Source organism: Harpia harpyja, chromosome 5 (assembly GCF_026419915.1).
Source record: "Harpia harpyja isolate bHarHar1 chromosome 5, bHarHar1 primary haplotype, whole genome shotgun sequence".
Taxonomy (NCBI): Eukaryota; Metazoa; Chordata; class Aves; order Accipitriformes; family Accipitridae; genus Harpia; species Harpia harpyja.
This window is the reverse complement of record NC_068944.1, coordinates 22,958,942-22,977,867: the sequence shown is the minus strand read 5'-3', so window position 1 is coordinate 22,977,867 and position 18,926 is coordinate 22,958,942. Positions and strand designations below refer to the sequence as shown.

Sequence of the window (18,926 nt, the reverse complement as noted above, 5' to 3'; positions counted from 1 at the left end):
TCATTTCAAGAAGTAAAATCATTGAATTTCACACATGCATTCATCTCTGTCAAGTTGCAATACAAAGAGCCTCTAAATCTCAAATGCTATTCTTGTAAGACAACCTCTTTGCAACGGTTCATTGCTAGCATGACCTGAACCCTGTCCCGTCGCAAGAGCAATCACATTGTGAATCAAATTTTTGTTTTTACTAACGTAACAGGACTTCTCTGACTGGGAGCTTCTGTTTATGCAAGGAACTCATGGCTTGCAGTGCAGCTTTCTCATTGCTACCTAATTCAAGTGGAGACGGTACTAATAAGATGAAATAATAATTCGGAGAAGATACAAATGACTCATTAACACCAACAGTGAATAGGCTGTGTCGCCTAACAAGAAGGGTGGATTGCCCTTAATGTTACTGAGTGCAGTAAAATAGCAACAATGAAATTGTGATAGGCCGGCATTGCTGGCCCACAGGCTAACAGCTGAGTTAGGGAACATGAGCACAGCTATACAAGTGGAAAACTTCTCAATGCTTCTGCTTTCCAAAAATCAGAAACTGTTATATAATTATTCAAATTAGCAACATGAAATGGCATCAAAGGAAAAGGAAACAAAAGCAAGAAGCTATGAAAAGGGACAGCTTGTCTGAAAGATAATTATATATGGTTAAAAAGAGTAATAAAAAAAGCACTGTGTTTAGTATGCCTCTACATTAGCAATGATCTTTCCTTAAATGCAGTCTGCTCTACTAAGTCTCCCCATTTCTTTTATTATAGATGTTGCAAACATTATGGTTTTATAGTTCATGACTGGGTGGATGATCTTAGCTGCAATATTACTACAAGCCACCTATATCTAGTCTGCTGAGATGGCCTCACTGTAATTCTAACTGCTAAAATAATCACTAATTAAAACATAAAAGGAAAAGAAGGAAAAAGAAAATCTGATTTACTAGTAGGGGCCCAGAAAAATCTCTCAAGTTGTCAGAGCTGTAACACTGTGATCTCCTCTTCACTTCCTGCAGCCTCCCATGTAACCCATTCCCTTTCTTCAGCCAGGAATGACACTTGTCTGCTGGAGCTGCCCAGATTGTCCAACACCACATTTGACTGTGAATGTAGCTTCCCCTTCATGCTAGCCAGAGGGGTGCAACTGGGAGAAACCAGAAAATTAACATATAGGCAAAATTTAGAGGAAATGACTGTTAGAGCCTTGAGTGATTAATATGTACGTGCCCAGTGGGGAGAGTTGCAGACTAGTAGCATTATGCAATAATGCTTTTAGCAGCTATAAAATATGGCTTTAACAGATACTATTCCAGAGAAAGTAGCTGTATTCAAGAGGTGGCTGTAGAGGTGGAAATTCAATTAAAGGCCTTGAGACAACAATAGCTCTAGCTATATATACACCACAACTGATGTGCAAAGAGCAACTGGGACACTCTCTGGGAGTTCTTCCCTAGAAATGCCTTTATTTATTCTGTACATACCACTGGCCCAGATGCAGCAAATACTTTTATGCCATATGATTTTTGAATATTCTAATTTACATCTTTAAGATGGAGGAAGATAGCAGCACATCTTTAGAGTTTGTCTCAGAATATACAGTTACGCACTACTGGATGCTAGTTCCTCAATTTTTGTGAAAATGTCAATTGAAAAGTCTGACTGCTGGAGGTGTTGCTGGCTGACAAACTAGAATATACCTACATTTTTCGTAGGCAGGAAAAGGTGAAGGATAAAAATCTATGGGACAAAAATAAGTATGGATACATTGGTTTTCTCCAAAGCAGTATTATAGAATGGTTGGAGAGGCATTATCTGTAAAAATCAGAATAAATGGCCTAGGAAAAATGGTGACCAACATGAATATCATGAGGTCACCAGATACAGTTTACTAAAGAGCAGTTTTTATTGAGTAAATGAGCTATCCCATTAGCTTCAGCTTGTCCCCAAACAAATCTTCATTAACTAACCACTTCCACCAAGCATGGCAAACAGCTCAGGCTCGATTATTGTGGGGAGTCATCAGGCACCTAGCCAGAGAAATCATAGTGTAAATACAAGTCTAGGCGAAGACATGCCAGTTGCCTTCAACATCACCAAGTATTAAACTATGGATTCAACGGAGATAGAATTGGAAATCTGCAGTGAGAGTAAAGATGAATCAAAGTGCATGACATTAAACGTTCTTTACAGAAACACATTTTAAGCAGACAAACTGATAAGAATCAGCAAAGCAGCTGAAGTGAATAGTGGAAAGCTGACTGTCAGATGACTTGTGCATTGGCAGCACATGAAGCATTTGCAGGCCTCATTCTACAAAATTATTTAATGACACTACCACTTTTGCAATGCGAACTTCTTTTCACTTAAACTAATTTAAGAAATGCAACACTTTCCCCTATTTGATGAAAAAACATAACTTTGTAACTTACTGCACTTTAAGGAAGGTGTATGCTAATTTGGATTTTGCAAAATCTCTACAAACTGCCTCAGTAGAAAGATACCCTCTTCTTCCTGCTGCATTATCAAAAAGCGAACATGTACCAGTTTTATTTTATAAGTGAAATGTTTTTCATAACAATACGAATGAGCTAGATATTGCTGACAGTTTGAATTAATAATTTCCCTGGGCTTCTTTCTCTCTCCTAAGAAGCATAATGTCATGCTCCAATAGCAATATAATAGACTTTTCAGGAGAAAAAAATTAGATGTCAAAGATGATGCCAGATGATGCCAATGCAGCCAATGCACTTCAGTATCAGAAGCTGACGATGCCTCAAGCTCCAAAGAAGTTAATATCACATTGAAAGTGAGAAAAAAAAAGTGGCTTTTGAAACAGGAAGCCTAGACCAGGTGGCCACACCTAATCCTGCACCCATGATTAATGTCACATGTTCTGAATTACTACACTGATGTTCAATAACCACGCTGTTTATTTTTGGAGAGTAGTGATAGTAATTGGCAACATTTTGCAATTACACAGGTTCTGGCTTTGGATGAAAAGGTTTTCTTCCTTGCGCTTCTGCATAGGCATCAGCCAGAATGCCACCTTAAAAGAGACCCTGACTCCTCTCCATGCATGCTCAAGAGGCAACCGTCTGAAGCTGGAGTAAGGCTTCCTCTTCTCATCAGCAGCAGCTGGCAAAGTTGATTTTTTTGCCAGTTCTTCAAAGGTGATGCAAAGGACACGCATGTACCAAACTTAATGTGTTGAAGAGGAGAAAACACAGATGGTTTGCAGGAAGCGCACATGATTGCAGTGCAAATAGAAATAATCTCTTTAATGGAGTCATGCTAATTTTGCAATGGGTGGTCTTTTTTTATCATCGTTTAGCACATGTATATGAAATATGGTGGCAGTGGTCAATTCACAATATGATGTTATGGACAACAGATGCAAGACACTCTCCATCTCTTTCTGCTGAACTAGCTGTGGGGGTGGAAAGAAAGATACAGCCACCCCTTCTGTCTCTTCCATTTATGAATGTGACAGAAACAACCTTGACATTGCATAAAAATAAGTTTTTCTTGTGCTGCTAATTTGTCGGCTACTACAGCATAGGGAAAGTGTAAGTATTTACCTCACTGACATTTCCCAGGATCTCATCTTTTCTAGCAGCACAATGGAAAAAAACTCCCAGCATTTGAAAAGATTCCCCAGAAATTATGTTTTGCAAGCCATTTCTGTATTATTCCCTAGGATCTGATTGCACTATTAAAACTTTTGACAGGAAAAGGACTAGAAACGCTTACATTTGTATCTCCTAAAAAAATATAATAAACTGAATTCCAACAGATTCATGCTCCTGACCCAGACTCTTCTGGTTGTAAAGGCACCTGCAGTGAAATAGAGGAGCCAGATGTTTCTGTGACACCAGGCATATGGAAATTATGAGCTGATTCTACGATGCTGGCAGCTGAGGACACTCAGCACCTTTTACAATTAGACTCTCAATGAGTAAAGTTTGCAGGAAAATAAAGATCTGTCTCACTTTTGCAGCTTAACAGACTGCTCTGATCTGCAATATTGTACTTAAAATATTAAAAAATGTATCTGCAAAACAGATGGGGGAAAGCGTTACCCTTCACTTGATGAAATTCCAACACTGCTGCTACAGTCCCACAAATTCCCACAGCTATTTAAGCTTTCTATCCAGTGCCTACTCTTACTGTCACGTTCATTATTTTCCATTCACTAGTTTTGCCAGACTTTTGAATGCAATAAAGGGCTTCTGCGTGCCATTAATTTGATGACCATCTCATACCCCTTGATATCTCCTGTCTGCAGGGAAACTGGAGACTCATCACAACCGGAAAACATATTCTAAAATAAGTGTCAAAAACTGGCTACACTGGGGGATCAAACAGCATCAATAAAATGTGCTAGATAGCACACTGTCTCCTTCTAGTCTACACACCGAGTCATATGTGATGAAGGAATAAAGAGAAGACAAAGCATTTTGGAAAAACTCAGGTTAAAAGCTCTATGCATCTATTTCTCACCATCAACTATTCACACAGGGAAAGGTGCTACTGATACTACATTTTGTTGAAATGAATGATTTTTGAAGTGCCGGACACATTTCTGTTTTACGGAACTATTCTGGACCTGCTTTGCTACTCAAAATCAGTTTCCTCCTTGTCCTTCTCCCTCCCCTTTTGTCACTTCTTGCCCTTCAATGAAAGGAGGTATGTTGAACTCAGAAAAAAGGTATAATATTAAGAGTAAAAACTACTTTAACTCCTACTTATCTACAGATACATGTTTTCTCCATTGGTGCATGTCACCTGTAGGGTGGGCTATTATACTTTATTAAATACACCTCCCCCCCCCCCAACATGTTTTCAGGTTCAGTACCCCTTCATCCTACAGCTAGTACGCAACCATCCCACCCAAGCTCACAGGACATAAGACCAATCTCTGTACTCAGTGCAGGTCTTGTCAACTAACTTAGCTGTACATACTCTCCATAAGGGAGACACATACTTAGATTCTCAGTAAGCATTGACAGAAACAGGAAAATGCTCTCAGGACTGTAGCACGTGTTTGAAGTCCAGAAAGGGGGATGATCGGGAAGGTAAATCAGATTATGGGAGGGTGTTCTCATTCATAATGCCATGTGTAGTCTGTAGAAGTATGTGATGCCAGAACAGGTGTTGTTGTGCTGCAGGCTGCAGAGTCTGTGTAGACAAGAAGTGTCTGTTCAAGCATTAGCCCTGCAGGTAGCTCATGTGAGGTTAAACAAAACCACCCATTTACACAAAATGACACTGTATACTTTTGGGTGAACGTGGTGTAGGTTTTTGGCTGTAGATAAAGTCCTAGAGGAAGATTTGGGAAGGGTGAATGTTGGTATTGGAAATTGTAACTAACAACTTCTTGCCTTTATTTTTCTCCCTTTTCAGAAGAAAAGAGAATAAGCATTTTGATCTTAGCTGTGCATTAATATCACTTTAAACATGATCTAACTTCCCCATATTAACATCCCAAAGAGGGGAAGAGATGGCATAAAGCAATATGCATAAGCACAGAGCCAGCTCCCTTGGAAATATGTAACAAGACAATAACAGAGCCAGCTCCCTTGGAAGTATGCAACAAGACAATAACTGACTTCACCTAGATCAGAGCATACAGCCTTGCAAACCACACTATCAGAGCTTCCAACACAGATGCAATACTTCCCCTCACCCCACCTCCACCTCTCTGAATACCGTCTTCCCTTGCTTGCCCACTTTTTTTTTTTAAAAAAAGAGGCAAATGGCAAAATGTCACATGAGAATTCCAGGAACTGTGTGAGATAAGACAGCATAAGGCCATGGCACCAGGCGACAGCTAATTCTGTTGCTTGGGTGTAAATTACCCTTCACGCAAAATGGAAAGTGGCAGATTTTCTCAGGACTTCCTGAGGCAGTCAAATTGGGGCTAGTAGTTCACGGATAGGTTGGGGTTTATTCATAGCATGTTTATTTTTGGTCTACTAAGACCCTGGCTTTTTCCTGCCACAGATGTATATAATTTTATTTGACTCTTAGCAAAGTTCAGGAGAAGAGAGTTGAAAGAAATTGAGAGCAAGGAATTTTGAAACAGAAATAATCTGCTTTGTTTAAACAAAGAGTCTTCCAGCATTTATTTTGTTATACTATTACAATGTTCTGACTTCCATCTAAACCTTCCCAGAGGGATACAGATCTACATTTTACTTTAGCTAAAGACAGAATTAATTTGAAAAATCATTACAGCAAAGAGAATGGTTATCAAGCCACCATCGTCTTGACTGTGCAGAGACAAAAAGTAGGCATCTTTCTCAACAGAACAAGCAAGAGATCTGTCACAGTAGAGGGTTCTGTGATATTATTTATTGGGTTTTTTTTCCTCCTCTGATAGCTTAGCTCAAATCCTTGATCAAAGCAACTACGAATTGTTCTGCTCAGATGGCTTACTGCATTTTAAGTGGAATGCAATTTAGCACTCTCCCATCTGACCAAAGCCAAATTCGGTAAGGGAAAACAATTTCCAAAGACCAATACATCCATTTCCCCCTTGAGAGGCCAGACAAAGGTTGTAGCATTAGAACAGATTACCAGCATCTGCCTACAGTGTGCCTTTGATAAAAGTGAATATTAGACTGTGATGGCATCTAGATTGTCCCTCTTTGCAAAATAACATTAGGTGTTTTCCAGATCCCAGTATTTGAGTTGCACTGTGCTTTGTTATTGAGTATTGTAAGAAGCAGTGCAGTAAGATCAGTGTAATAGCAAGAAATAAAAAGAGTAAATCACATCTCTATGTATACTTCAGAGCTTCTGTAATTTTTTTTTAATGTATAGATTTCTTTGCTGCCACATTTCCTTTGGGTTTATCTGTGGTATTACTAAAGAAAAAAGGTAGTCTCTGCTTCAAAAAGTGGTTAATAACATACGTACCCCATAGTCCACCATAGCTTCAAAGAGCCAATTACTGTTAGACTGTTGCATAAACACATATTTAGGAAGCATGAAAATGTGCAATTATTTACTGAATCCAGTACCTAATGCATCATATCTGAGCTCTGAAATGGGAATTACTGACATGATGAAATATAACAGCTCCAAACAAATTGCTGTAGTACAAGAGGGGCCCTGCAGAGCTGTACTCATTAAACCCACTTATTAAAAATTCTTACTTAGTTTTTTGAAAATCCAAAATCACTCAGTCACTTTAAAAAGCCCATCATCACCAAATATCTCGTCTGTACCTTCTTGGAATATGACATGGCTCAAGAGAGCTTTGTAATTATTATACCTGAGGATAATCAAAATTTTCAGGTTTGTCTTAAAGGAATGACGTGGAACTTACTGCAGGTGGGTGGCAACACATTGCTGAAGACTGGACAGTAGCACACACTAAAAAGAACAACCTGAGTTATTTTTACACGCTGGATGTATTAATTAAGCATAGCCCCTTCAGGAAAGAGTCCTAAGTCTTGCTTCCCAAAAGACAACTGTAGTTAAAAGCGACCCCATTAGTCTATTTCAGGAAAACAGCAGGAATTATTACTGAAAACGTGATCGCATTACATAAATTGGGGCATGTCTTCAGCTTACTGATTCAGCTCATTTCTGTCACTGCCATCAAAAAAATATTGCCTTGGAAATAAGCCAGAACAAAGAAAAGATTCAGGTCTTCATTGTATTTCTCCATAAAGTAAAAAAATGAATTATTTGCCCTTCATTTGTTATCGGCATCTCAGCTAAGGGACAATGTATCCTTAATGCTCAGAGTTCTATTGGTTTAGAGCAGTGACCAGTCCCCAAGAAAAACATTTTGGATAAAGGTTATACTGTCCTCCCACAATATGTAAGTGGAAACGGACTGTGGGTTTATTTTATATTCTGCTGCACATTCCACCCATTAGTTTGTGATTAAGTTGGCACTGCTACGGGAAACCTGCTTCCTTGCAATGTAATTCCAGGCATAGTTCAAAGGGGTTTGGTTCCTACTCCTGCCTGCAAATCAGAAAACATTGTCCCCAAAAACGCAGATACACAAGGCTGCCAAGTCAGAGCTGTTGAAGTCACATCAGCCTGGCTCTGCACCTGAGCTTGCTGTTAAGACACCAGACCTGAGCTAAACTGCTGCTTTTACCTGAGGCAGACCTGTCAGCCAGGCCAAGCCTGATGGCACAGGGTAGACTTGCCTTGCAGCAATGAACAGAAGAGACGGTTGATTTAGCCATCGCTTCTTGGATTGTGGCAAAATCACTGAGGTTTCATGTTTGTTTATAGGCTTAGAAAACAGTTAATTCTCAGCTAATGAGACTTGAGGCATGCAGTGCTCAGTCAACACAGCAACCTTCGAATTACTATTTTGCTTGTAATACCCTCCTGTACATTTGTTAGGGTAAATCAAGTGGTATTTTGTCTCAGCTAGGTGCTGGACATTCAGGTGCTTTAATATGCTCAGGCATGGCTGCAGGCTCCATCAGGGGTACTTACACAAAGAATGTGCACACCAGCAGGAGTGGGGTGCACAACCATGGGACCAGGGCTGTCTCACGGCATCAGTACACAAGGGGGTCTCCATCTAACTGGGGCCCTGGACACTCCTACAACAATCTCCACATAGTGATACATTTGATAACACACAAACCTAGTCCGAAGCAAAAGCATAGTTCAAATCCAGACATGATCTGTACTCCTTTAGGGAGAACTATAGAAGTCTGGTCACCTGAAATGATTATCACTTTAGTGTATGCAGTATAATCAAAGGAAATGAATTAATGGCAGAATGTATTTAGGGACATTCCATACAGACATATGCAAAGGGCTTCCATACAAGTTTTCATCTCTGTAAAGAAATTAAGAAGAGACTAGCAAATAATGAAACATGACATTTTATGTCAGTAATCACCACATCCTCTTTATCTGTGCTGCCACTAGATGAGTAATCTACTTAAAAGTTCTTTTCATAGAGTGATACAGATTTCTGTTGAAGATCTCCTTCTCCTGAAAAATTATGTTTTTTCCTGTTTCATTTGAGACTGTCAAATCTGCAGGTCTGATGGCCATCCTATTCCCAGCATCAGAAAAGGCCTGCAGAGTCCTGCAGCGCAGCAGGCTGAGCAGCAGTCAGCAGTGTAACCTTGCACTGAGGACTGCTGACTGCATGCCAGGCAGTCTTTGCCAAAGTACAGCTGGCAGTTTGAGGGAGGAGTAGTGCTGGTGAGACCACATCTCGAGTCTGTGCCCATTGTGGCACTCTCCAGCATGAGAGACACATGGATATTGACAGAGTTAGTGGGGCTGGAGTGTGATATGCCCATTTTCAGTCTTGGAGTTGTCCAAGTCATTTGGACAACTGGAGAAGTCAACCACACAAGCACTATCTGAACAAAATAGCAGAGTTGTTCTGCGCTTCTGGAAATGCTCACGAAGTAAGACAACACATTCCTTCAAGACATTTTAAGATCTGTTTTGAATGATTAAGATCTTATATTCTTATATTCTTAGCTCACTAAGAGCCTTAGCCCAAAAGTTTAGAAGCATATCAAGCAAATGAAGAGTAAGAATAGTAAGCAAAGGTTGAATACCAAAGGGTATTACAAGTCTTTCATTTCCTGCATTTGAAAGACATTTATAACTTTGGAGACTGCTTTTAACTCCTCTAAGCTTTATGTTTTCAGAGGTGGAAAAAATAAATAGGCCGTAACCTACAAAACAAAGTCCTTCTCTCACCCTTTCCCTTTAGGAAGTTCTGAGCTTTTGCTGTGCCCTTATGCTCAGCAAGTCACCTCGAACCTTACCTGAAATTGCAAGGACTGAGCTCTTCCCTGAAGTGCTGTGAAGGAAAGTAGACTTGTCAGAAAGAAACCAAAATCACCAAGCTCCAGGGTGAATGCCACAGGTTGTCTCCACATCTGGGCAGTGTCTCAGACAGGGCCAAACAGTTTAAATTCAATATTCATAATCACACAGAGAAAAGAGGCAGAACTAGGGAGGATGATGAAAAATTGATGTAATACATTCCACTACCTGACATCACTTAAACTGCGAACCAGCTGTAACTACCAAGTATTTTTAAAGTAGGGGCCTGTGTAATATTTATTCCAGTAATGCCAGTCTTTCAGGCCACAAAGTTCCATGTGTCTTCAGGACATACAGACTTTACATCCAAAAGGCAAAATGGAATTTATCAAACTTATTTCAATTCCTGTTCTCAGTTGGCATAAAACTACACCACATGCAAACCAAGCTGGTGCAACCTGCCAAAAGTTTGGGTAGCCTTTCCATGGCTGACTCCTTCTCATAGCTCAGTCCTGCTCCATCTCAGGTGCTTATTATCAGAGCAATTTCCACGAGTGCCTTGCATTAGCTTTAAGTCAGTTAGAAATGTTCCAGCAAGAGCTCTGTTCTGAGTTTCTCTTATTAAAAACTTCCACTGGCTTCATAAACATGGGGGGGGTGGTTTAATGATGTGGAGCTTAACATTCATAAAGCTGACTTCTGGGATAGACAAGATGAAACTTGCTCTAGATACAGTTAGATGCCTCTGGAATTGGAAACAGTGTTCTCCTCCAAGGTCAGCTCCTCGTTAGTAAAGGAAAACATTTTAAAGTGCTGGTTTAAGCAATTTGATAGCCGATCCAAAGGCAGACTGCATTTCAGGATTACTCAAGGAAACAGAGGAAATGAACCATGGAAATTCTTTGTCAAACAGTTTTCTATACTCTTCAAATCTATTTTAAGGTTAAACATCTGCATGAAGGCCTTAACTTAGTTACATTTCTTCAGCACTTCTGTGGAAATATCTTAATTTTGGTACAGATCCAGAAACCAATCCTAGCTTCAACTTGGAAATCAAATTTGAAATCCTAATTCCTTGTTTCTTTTTGGACAGAACAGTCTCTGAAAGGAAAGCTCTGAGGAGTCCGAAAGAGCTGGGACACAGCTGGCATACAGTCAGTTACTGCTTCCTTCTCCACAGGATTTGATTTTATTTTTTAATTCTGCCTGGCACAAGTCTATTTTTAAAGTTGTTTGCATTTTTCTTTTTTTTTCTTTTTTTATTGGCTAGGCAGCCCCTTAGAGATTTTTTCACAAAATACCTGACCCCTCTTGGTCAGATGTTCCAATGAACGGAAGGAAAACAGCTTGCTCAGCTGAAGCACTGTAATTAGCATATACTGTGATAACTCTCAGTCCTTCTCTAACCTGCTGGCTACACAGCATGATATCCTTGGGATTTTTGTTTGCTTTGCTTTTAAGCAGAAGTGTAATATTACTGAGAATCACCAGATGGCATTGCTGCAGATAACTTTGATATTTCTGTTTACCTGACTGTAGAGAGGATAGATATTGAGAAAATACTTATTGCAATCTAGGGCAGAATTTTTCCTGACGTTACTACTTGAGCTCTCACAGAGACATCATTTTCAAATTAAACATACCCAATCTCAATTATATATTTGTATCCGCATGTGCTAATGCCTGAGCCCTCACAATGTCATAAGGCTTGTCTGCAGCAAAGAAACGTGCAGGGCTGCACAGGCATGGTTTAGAAACACAGACACAAGAAATGTGGGAGGAAGATGTTCTTTAGACGACTTTAAAACTTCATTGCTTCTTAATTACTGTATTCTTTAAGCTTACTGAAATGATTTACAGGCTTAAAACTGTTGAAAGGCTACCTATTTAGTGACTGAATCTGTTGGCTGAAGAGTTTCAGCTACAATGGTTGCATCTGCAAATAACCTGGGATCAAATTATGTAATAACTCACAGCTCATTAAATTCCTCTGAAGAGACCAAATGACACAAGTGGTAATTTTTAGCGCAGGCTATGGTGTATAACATATGCCAGCACTTCAGAGCTGCTGTAGCTCCCAGCCTGCACAGCCCTGCTCCCAGGGACGGGCCCTGGCCAGTGCAGGGTGCAGCTGCCTCCCCAGGTACAACTGATTCCAAGCGAGCAAATACAAGGGTGAATGGACCTTTTCAACTGCTTAGCTTTCAAGGCATGATGAATTTGTGACATGGCATGTATTTCTATTTCTATTTAAGTGGTAAGATTGTATTTTCTCTTAATTTCAAAATCCTTCATTTAAAAACAAGGATAAAACATCTTTTCACATACAAGATTGCCGTATGAACAAAGTACTCACCTCCCAGATACATGTAGAAACTTCATTTTGGTGAGGTTAGGATTTTTTTCCCCACTCACAGTATAACACTTCATCGTGTTGATGTCAACAGGTTTGTGCCTACACCCTCACTTTCACACTCGGACTGGGTTTCAGCCAGATGCAGTCACCCCGCAGCGTTGCCACAATAGCACTAAGACCAGCACAGGCTGCAGAGGCCACCAGTTGGGCAGTCACCTGTAGCTGAGCTCTGTTCCACAGCTCGTGCATTAGCACTGGATTTACAGTTAGGTTGAGCACATCCTCAGGAACTGACCAGCTACACCACTAGAGATGTATTCCTAATTTCAGAACTAAACCTCCAACGCTATGCGGCAAAAGGAAATTAAAACCTGAGGCTGCAACTACCGCAGAATAGGCTAACAGGCAGAGGTAAATGAGATTCTTGCCCATAGTGCTTGCTTAATATTTTTATCCAGATGCCCTGGAAAGCTGTGGGTCATTGCTCTGGAGGAATAATTTTGAATCCAGTGGACAGGCAGCTCTCTTGTCTTTTCCATCATCATCAAGTTGGCATTTTCCTGGGCTTCCAGCAGTCAAAGAAATTCCCAATATCAGTCTATGATCACAGCATTGTGCACTAGTGAATGGAAAGCCAAGTCCCCGAGGGAATTGCTAATGTTGATGAAAGGAACCTTGCTTGGTTGCACAGGCAGGAGGATAGCTCTCTCATTTGGGGATGTTAAATCTGTAGTTTAGATCATAACTGTCCTTACATCTCCCCCAAAAGCATTTGAAACATCACCTCAGTGGAGATAAATCTGAGATACCTTTCTCCTTTCTTCACATCTGCCTAGCTGTTGTGCCATTTCCTATTTTATTGAAGCAGATATTAATAGAAACCATCAACGATACCTTTCATGTTTCTCTTCTGTGAGCCAGCTACAGGCAACAGCAAGGTAGTCAGTATAGATGCTTTTGGATGGAATTAATTCAGCTCTAATCTGCATTAAACAGGTAGTGGTATGTAAGTCAGGTAGTAAAAGAGACAAGTTGCCTGAAATACTACCAGTGCAAGGGATGGGCCCTTGGGCTGGGAGCCCAAGAATTAACAAATGGAAAGATAACTCAGTAAAATTCCCACAGCAGAAAATAGATACCTACAACAGTCTTTAAAAGCTTCTATGGATGTCCAAAGAGAGGGCTGCAAATCACTCCTTTCTCTGCATTTTAAGGGGCTGACTACAGAAGCAGTAACCCAAGGCAGACCCATTGGATTACATTTTTCAATAACATAGCTTTGTTCATATGATTTTTTAATAAAGCCAGCTACCCAGAGAAGAGGCCAGGCCTTTGTTTGTGGTTGTGCTACAAAAAACAAGCATAAGCAAGAGACAATTTGCAATAACAATTTTCCTCTTTCGGGTTTTCCAGTGGTTTTGGCTCATACATTCAGCCAGCCTTCTCCATTTATATGCCATCATCCCGAAAACAAGCACCATTTTTCTAAGTGACAGAAACAACCTCTTACATAAAGATAATTAAAAAATACTTATTCTCTTCTGTATTAATGATTACAGTTATAAAGGAAAAGTGTTAACAAAGCCATTCTCAAAGAACTGAAAAACCACTCTGGAATACCCAAGTTGATCTAACAAAGGGAAATGCACACTGAAAAATCCCTGAAAACTCCCATCCTTCAGCTTTTGCCTCAGAATACATTTGACACAAGCTAATACCATACAATGAAGTAACACACACCTTATGTAAATCCTGTCTTTGTGGTGTGGTGCAAACCCCATGTGCACGCAAGAACTACTTTTATAGCAGAAATGTTGTCACGTGAATGCTATTTCTTAAGGGTTAGTGATTTAGATGAGAACTGCTCTGCAGCATTTGTTAAAAATGCTTTGACATTTGCGATGTACTGCCAATGTATTTCCAACAGTACTTAAACTTGTTACTTTTAGAAAAATCATGAATTAAGCTGAACATTTTTGGTAAAAGAATTGAAGGTGTCCTTTGATGACATAAACCAGTTGACAAAGCGGCTTTAAGAAAGACTGGAGTGAGAGATAAGGAACTTACAGGGTATAAACAACTGCACCTGTGAGATAACACACAAAAAGGCAAAAGTTTGGAGTACAGAAAACAGAAATTAAAGAACCAGGAAAAGAGATAGTAGGTAAAGTGAAATACTTATAATAGTCAATATTAGTCATGAATATGAATAGTACATGAATAGTAAATGAAGCTTGTGTAAAGCAGTGGAATGGATGCAGAGAAGTCAAAAGAGAGAGGCCCTCTCATCCTCCTACAGGGAAGAGCACACACATGTAATGGTTCCTGCCTCTTGCTTTCCTGAATGAGAGAAGCAGATTTGGATTTTGGTTTCTGATTTACTTTTTCTTCCCCTGAAGCACTAATTTTGGTGACAGAATCTGGAATTCATCATGATTATTTCCAAAAGAAAAGCAACCTCAAACATTGAAAGAAAGGTTTGTAAGTCTCACATTTAGACCGAAACCTCTCTCTCTTGCAAGACTTGAATAGTTTGAACTGCAGAAAGAATAACGGCAGGATGTGAACATGCATGTTTTGACCTGTAGACGTCTTCTTCCCTTCTTCATTCCCACCTCTGAGATACGGCCTAGAGAGCTGTAACAGTCTCTCCAACCCATTAAACAACACATCCAGTAACTTGTAACGTTTAGAAAAGACAAAGATCACCTCATGTTTGTAGAAAAACTCAGCAGAGGGACCCTCCTCTGCTGGTAAGAGCCAGCAGAGCTACTAACCCAGAGCATTCTTGTTCAGCCTTGCCAAATTGTGATTGCTCTTTTGCAGAGGAGAGTGAGAGACGACCTGACCTTGGACTTCCCTTCTATGTGCTTTCAGCCCAGAATAAATTAGCTTGGATATAGGAGGCATCACAATTGCATCAGCCTTCGTCTGTGTGTAGTTTTAGGCTGATTAGTCTGTCCAGCTCCCTGGTGAAACACAGACTCTCTTATGTGTCTTATGGTGTCTGACAGAGAAGAGCTCATCATTGATCTGATGGAGCTGCACAGAAAGGTACCTTCACTTTCCACCGCCCCTCCAGATTTCCCTTTTTGCTACTCACCAGTACTGCTCTGGATGGTCCTCACTGTGGTGGTTGTACGTGGGGGAGATGAGGACCGCAGCGATATGCACTCGTCGTCCTGGGAGCAGCCCTTCTCAATGGCTCTGACGTAGCTGTGGCTCCTCATGCGGAAGCAGCCTGGCATGGGCAGATCCAGTGCTTCCACTGCCTGAGACTCAAGTTCACTGAACACTGACTCGCAGACGGATTCGAACTGACCGTTCACCTCCATCTCACTCACCTGCAGGCAAAGACCGGGCAGGTTCAGAACATCCCATACACCAGCCTACCTGGTACAAATGCTCACAAGCTACAGTGGCACAATTGCCAACACCTGTTAGAAGAGCCCTTCACACATGAAGAACAGGTGAATGGCACATAAACACATCCCATTTTACAAAGCAACTATTGTTAGGGGAAAAAAAAAATGTACTAAAAGGGGAGACAGAGGCGTTAGGCAGAGATTCAGCAGAGTTTAGGCTCTCGGTTCCTGCCGAGAGTGGTGGGAAGCTGGGAGTCCTCATAGCAGCGTCTGGTTTATGTCACCCTCGGCTCACAGCAGAGGCTGAACCTTCGGCCATTATGACCATCACATTGAAAAACAAAAATCACACTTTCTTTAGGGGGTGAGAAGAAAAAAAAAAAAAGTCAGCTTAACCCCAGTACACAATCAATGCAACCCACAGGCAATCACAGTGATAAACCTGAGGGACTGGGAAGCTCGAGGGTAGAAGTGGTAACAAACAGTTGGGAGGAGGAGGCTGATAAGGGAACCAGCTTTGCTGCAAGGGAAAAATGTTTTTACAACTACATCTCTGGCTGAGAGTGAGGGCTTAGACCCTTTGTGGAGCAGACACTAGGTGGTGACAAAGACTTGCACTCACACAGGTTAAAGAACATTCAAAAGCATGTGGCCTTGCTACAGGTCTTACAAACCTGGAAACCATTTACCTCGGCTTAATTAGTAACTGATGCTCATGTTTCTAAACTGAGAATCGAGCCTTGAGTTTGGCATTAAAGCACAATAATTATCACTGTAGGAAACGTGCACATGGAAAGCATCACTTGAGGATTTGGTTAGTTTTCAAGCGTGCAAAAGGCCAAGATAGCAGGAAAAGATAAGACTGTGTTAAGGTGGTAGAAAAAAAAGTTAGAAATTCTTTTCCAGGATTAACTTTACCAAGAAAAATGTTATGCTGACTATTTGTACACATGACTGAAAAGAGAAATCTTAAAGAGTAGAACATATTTTTTCAAAGGGAAATTTAAAAGAGCATGGAAGACTAGTAGATAGTACGTCATAAAGAAAAATCTTACTATGGCAGAGAATAGCCATATCCCCAAATACAGATCTCTGAATTAATGCTTTTTTTAAAAAAAACCAACCCAACTTCTTCACATTGGCAAATGATGCTCACTCTTTGGCAGACAGCTTTGTGTAAGTGTTAGGTGTCCAGCTAAATAAGTAACCTAACCTAATATCCATACAGTTGCCTCTGAGACCTGAATTTCACTTCTGTTTCCTCGTAGATACATCCTGACCCTCTTTCTAAAGTGTCAGCCCGTACCCTATGCAAAGTGCCTCACTATAAAATACACAGGTGAATACTCCGAAGTTACAGTGCCCAAATACAGAATACTGCAGAAATTCAAACTACAGCTCCATTCTGAATGGCACACATACTTGGTATAGCCGTAGCTGAAGTACTGGCATCAATGATGTCACGGACTTTTTTTGACATTGCAATGACTTGACATGCCAGTAATAAGAGGCCAGCATCTGGCACCACGAATCCTGCCTGCTGCACTTCTGGACTAGTGTAAGAAAGTTCTTTTATCCAAGTGGTTTATCCAAATGATCCACTTAAGCAAACAAGCCAAAAATCATACCAAGGAGCTACAGGATTTAGCAGATGAACTACTGGCCCACTGCCCTGTAGAGTGATAGCACTTTTGGGTTTCTTTCAGATCTGTTCCTGACCAATTTAACTGTACAAGCATGTTGTATGCAAGGACAGGCTATTTTATGATGCAAAAACTCATAAACTGAATGTGTCACAGTGGGCTTCATTTTTCTTCTAGTTTAGAACAAGCACGAAGAAGTCTTACAGGATTTCAGGGCAACAATACGGACAGACCTTTGCACTTAATATATATACTGTAACACTTGTACTATACAGGTGAAAAGTTCAGAGGGTGCACAGGGTTAAGAATGTATACAAAAGCATAAAGAAAGCTCTAACATTTCTAATAAAATACTAATAAAATTGTGAAATATGAAATACTACAGATTTTAATTAATACTTAATTTAAAAAAAACTTAATTTTCCTTTAGCGTTTCACTCAGCATGTGAACTTTTTTTTTGGAGGCATTCCAAAAAATTTGATTTGAGGTACTAGGCACAAGACCCTTAAGAGAACCTTGTTTAAAGACATTGTTGATGAGCACCTGCTTTTGGAAAAGAAAAACAAAAAGTTAGACCGCTGTACCACTCATCCATTTGCAAGGGGCAGGTTATGGCATTATTAAATGTTACACTCTCATAAACAAGACTGTGTGAAAACATTCCTGTTTTCTTAAAAAATGTGTGGCATGGAATGGCCTGATTCCACTTGAAGCAAACTCCATTTTCTCTTATTGCAAGGGCTCAGCTGGTGTCCAGCATGGTGGCTGCTCTCCAGGCTGCTGTGGGTGCATGTCACCCACCTGACTGATAGTGCTCATGGCTCTCATGTAGCTCTCGTTGCGGGAGCGGAACTTGGGGGATGTCAGCAGCCCTGCGGGGTCCAAGCTGTCCAGGCTCCTGTTGATGGAGACTTCGCTCACCGCCCTCAGGTAACTGTGGCTCCGGATCTGAAGCTTTGGCGAGTGTTCACTGGATATCCTGGGAAGTTTGGGGGGGGAAGAAAAAAGATATTTCATCAAATCCAAATGGCTTCACCAGGAGTGAGAATAACCAGGTGTTTTTCACTGGAACAGCAAGACTTGAACAAGTCATTACACAGTCCTTGTGTATTTATAAAATAAGGACAATGTCAGTACTTTTATTTGGATTACCCCACCCTTTTATTTGGTGGGAGGAAGAGAAAAGGAAAGAAAGGATTTGTTTTGTTTTGTTTTTGTAAACCGTGCCTAAGCAGAATGGCAAAATAACTTCCATTTTATTTACTGACAGCAGCATGGAAAAATTTTATACTGTACTGACAGCAGCAGCAACCAGCTCCAGCAAACCCCCCCACTACGTGGGACTTTTGAAGTGACAACATTGAAATGACTTCACGTGTTGCTTTTAAAAGAGCAAGCAGAGCCACTGAGGTGAGTGGAAAGCCTCTGTTCTTACAGAGTTGAATGCAGTAACCACCAAAACCAGCTGGGGGGGGGGGGGGTAAAGAAAGGAGAGGCCTGATAGTAAGATTGGCTGGATGATCCTAAACACATCAGCTGAACATCCACTTCTTGAAATGCAGCTGGTAGGAACGGTAGGGGCTCTATTCCTCTAAAGAGCGGTTTCTCTGAGGAAACCTGGTGCTGATGAGACCTGCTGGTGCTGTGACTCTGACACCCATGTATGTACCCATGTAATGGGGCTGCTTCTCATGGAGCCTTCAAGGGTGTAGGGGCCCATAGGGTAGGCAGATCATACACAACATGCAAAATGCACTCATAGTATATCTTAACCTGGGCAATCATTCC

At 40.7% G+C, this 18,926-nt stretch overlaps 1 protein-coding gene across 7 annotated transcripts in view; it reads right to left on the bottom strand.

The window, feature by feature from the left end:
- The window catches only part of DLGAP1 (DLG associated protein 1), a 429,128-nt gene that overhangs the window by 83,191 nt on the left and 327,011 nt on the right, over positions 1 to 18,926 (bottom strand). For all 7 annotated transcript variants that reach the window (XM_052788099.1, XM_052788100.1, XM_052788102.1 and 4 more), the window contains 2 exons: positions 17,940 to 18,117; positions 15,233 to 15,473 (listed from right to left, as the gene is read on the bottom strand). In XM_052788099.1, coding sequence (XP_052644059.1) covers positions 15,233 to 15,473; positions 17,940 to 18,117 — 419 coding nt within the window. The remainder of the gene's footprint in view (positions 1 to 15,232; positions 15,474 to 17,939; positions 18,118 to 18,926) is intronic.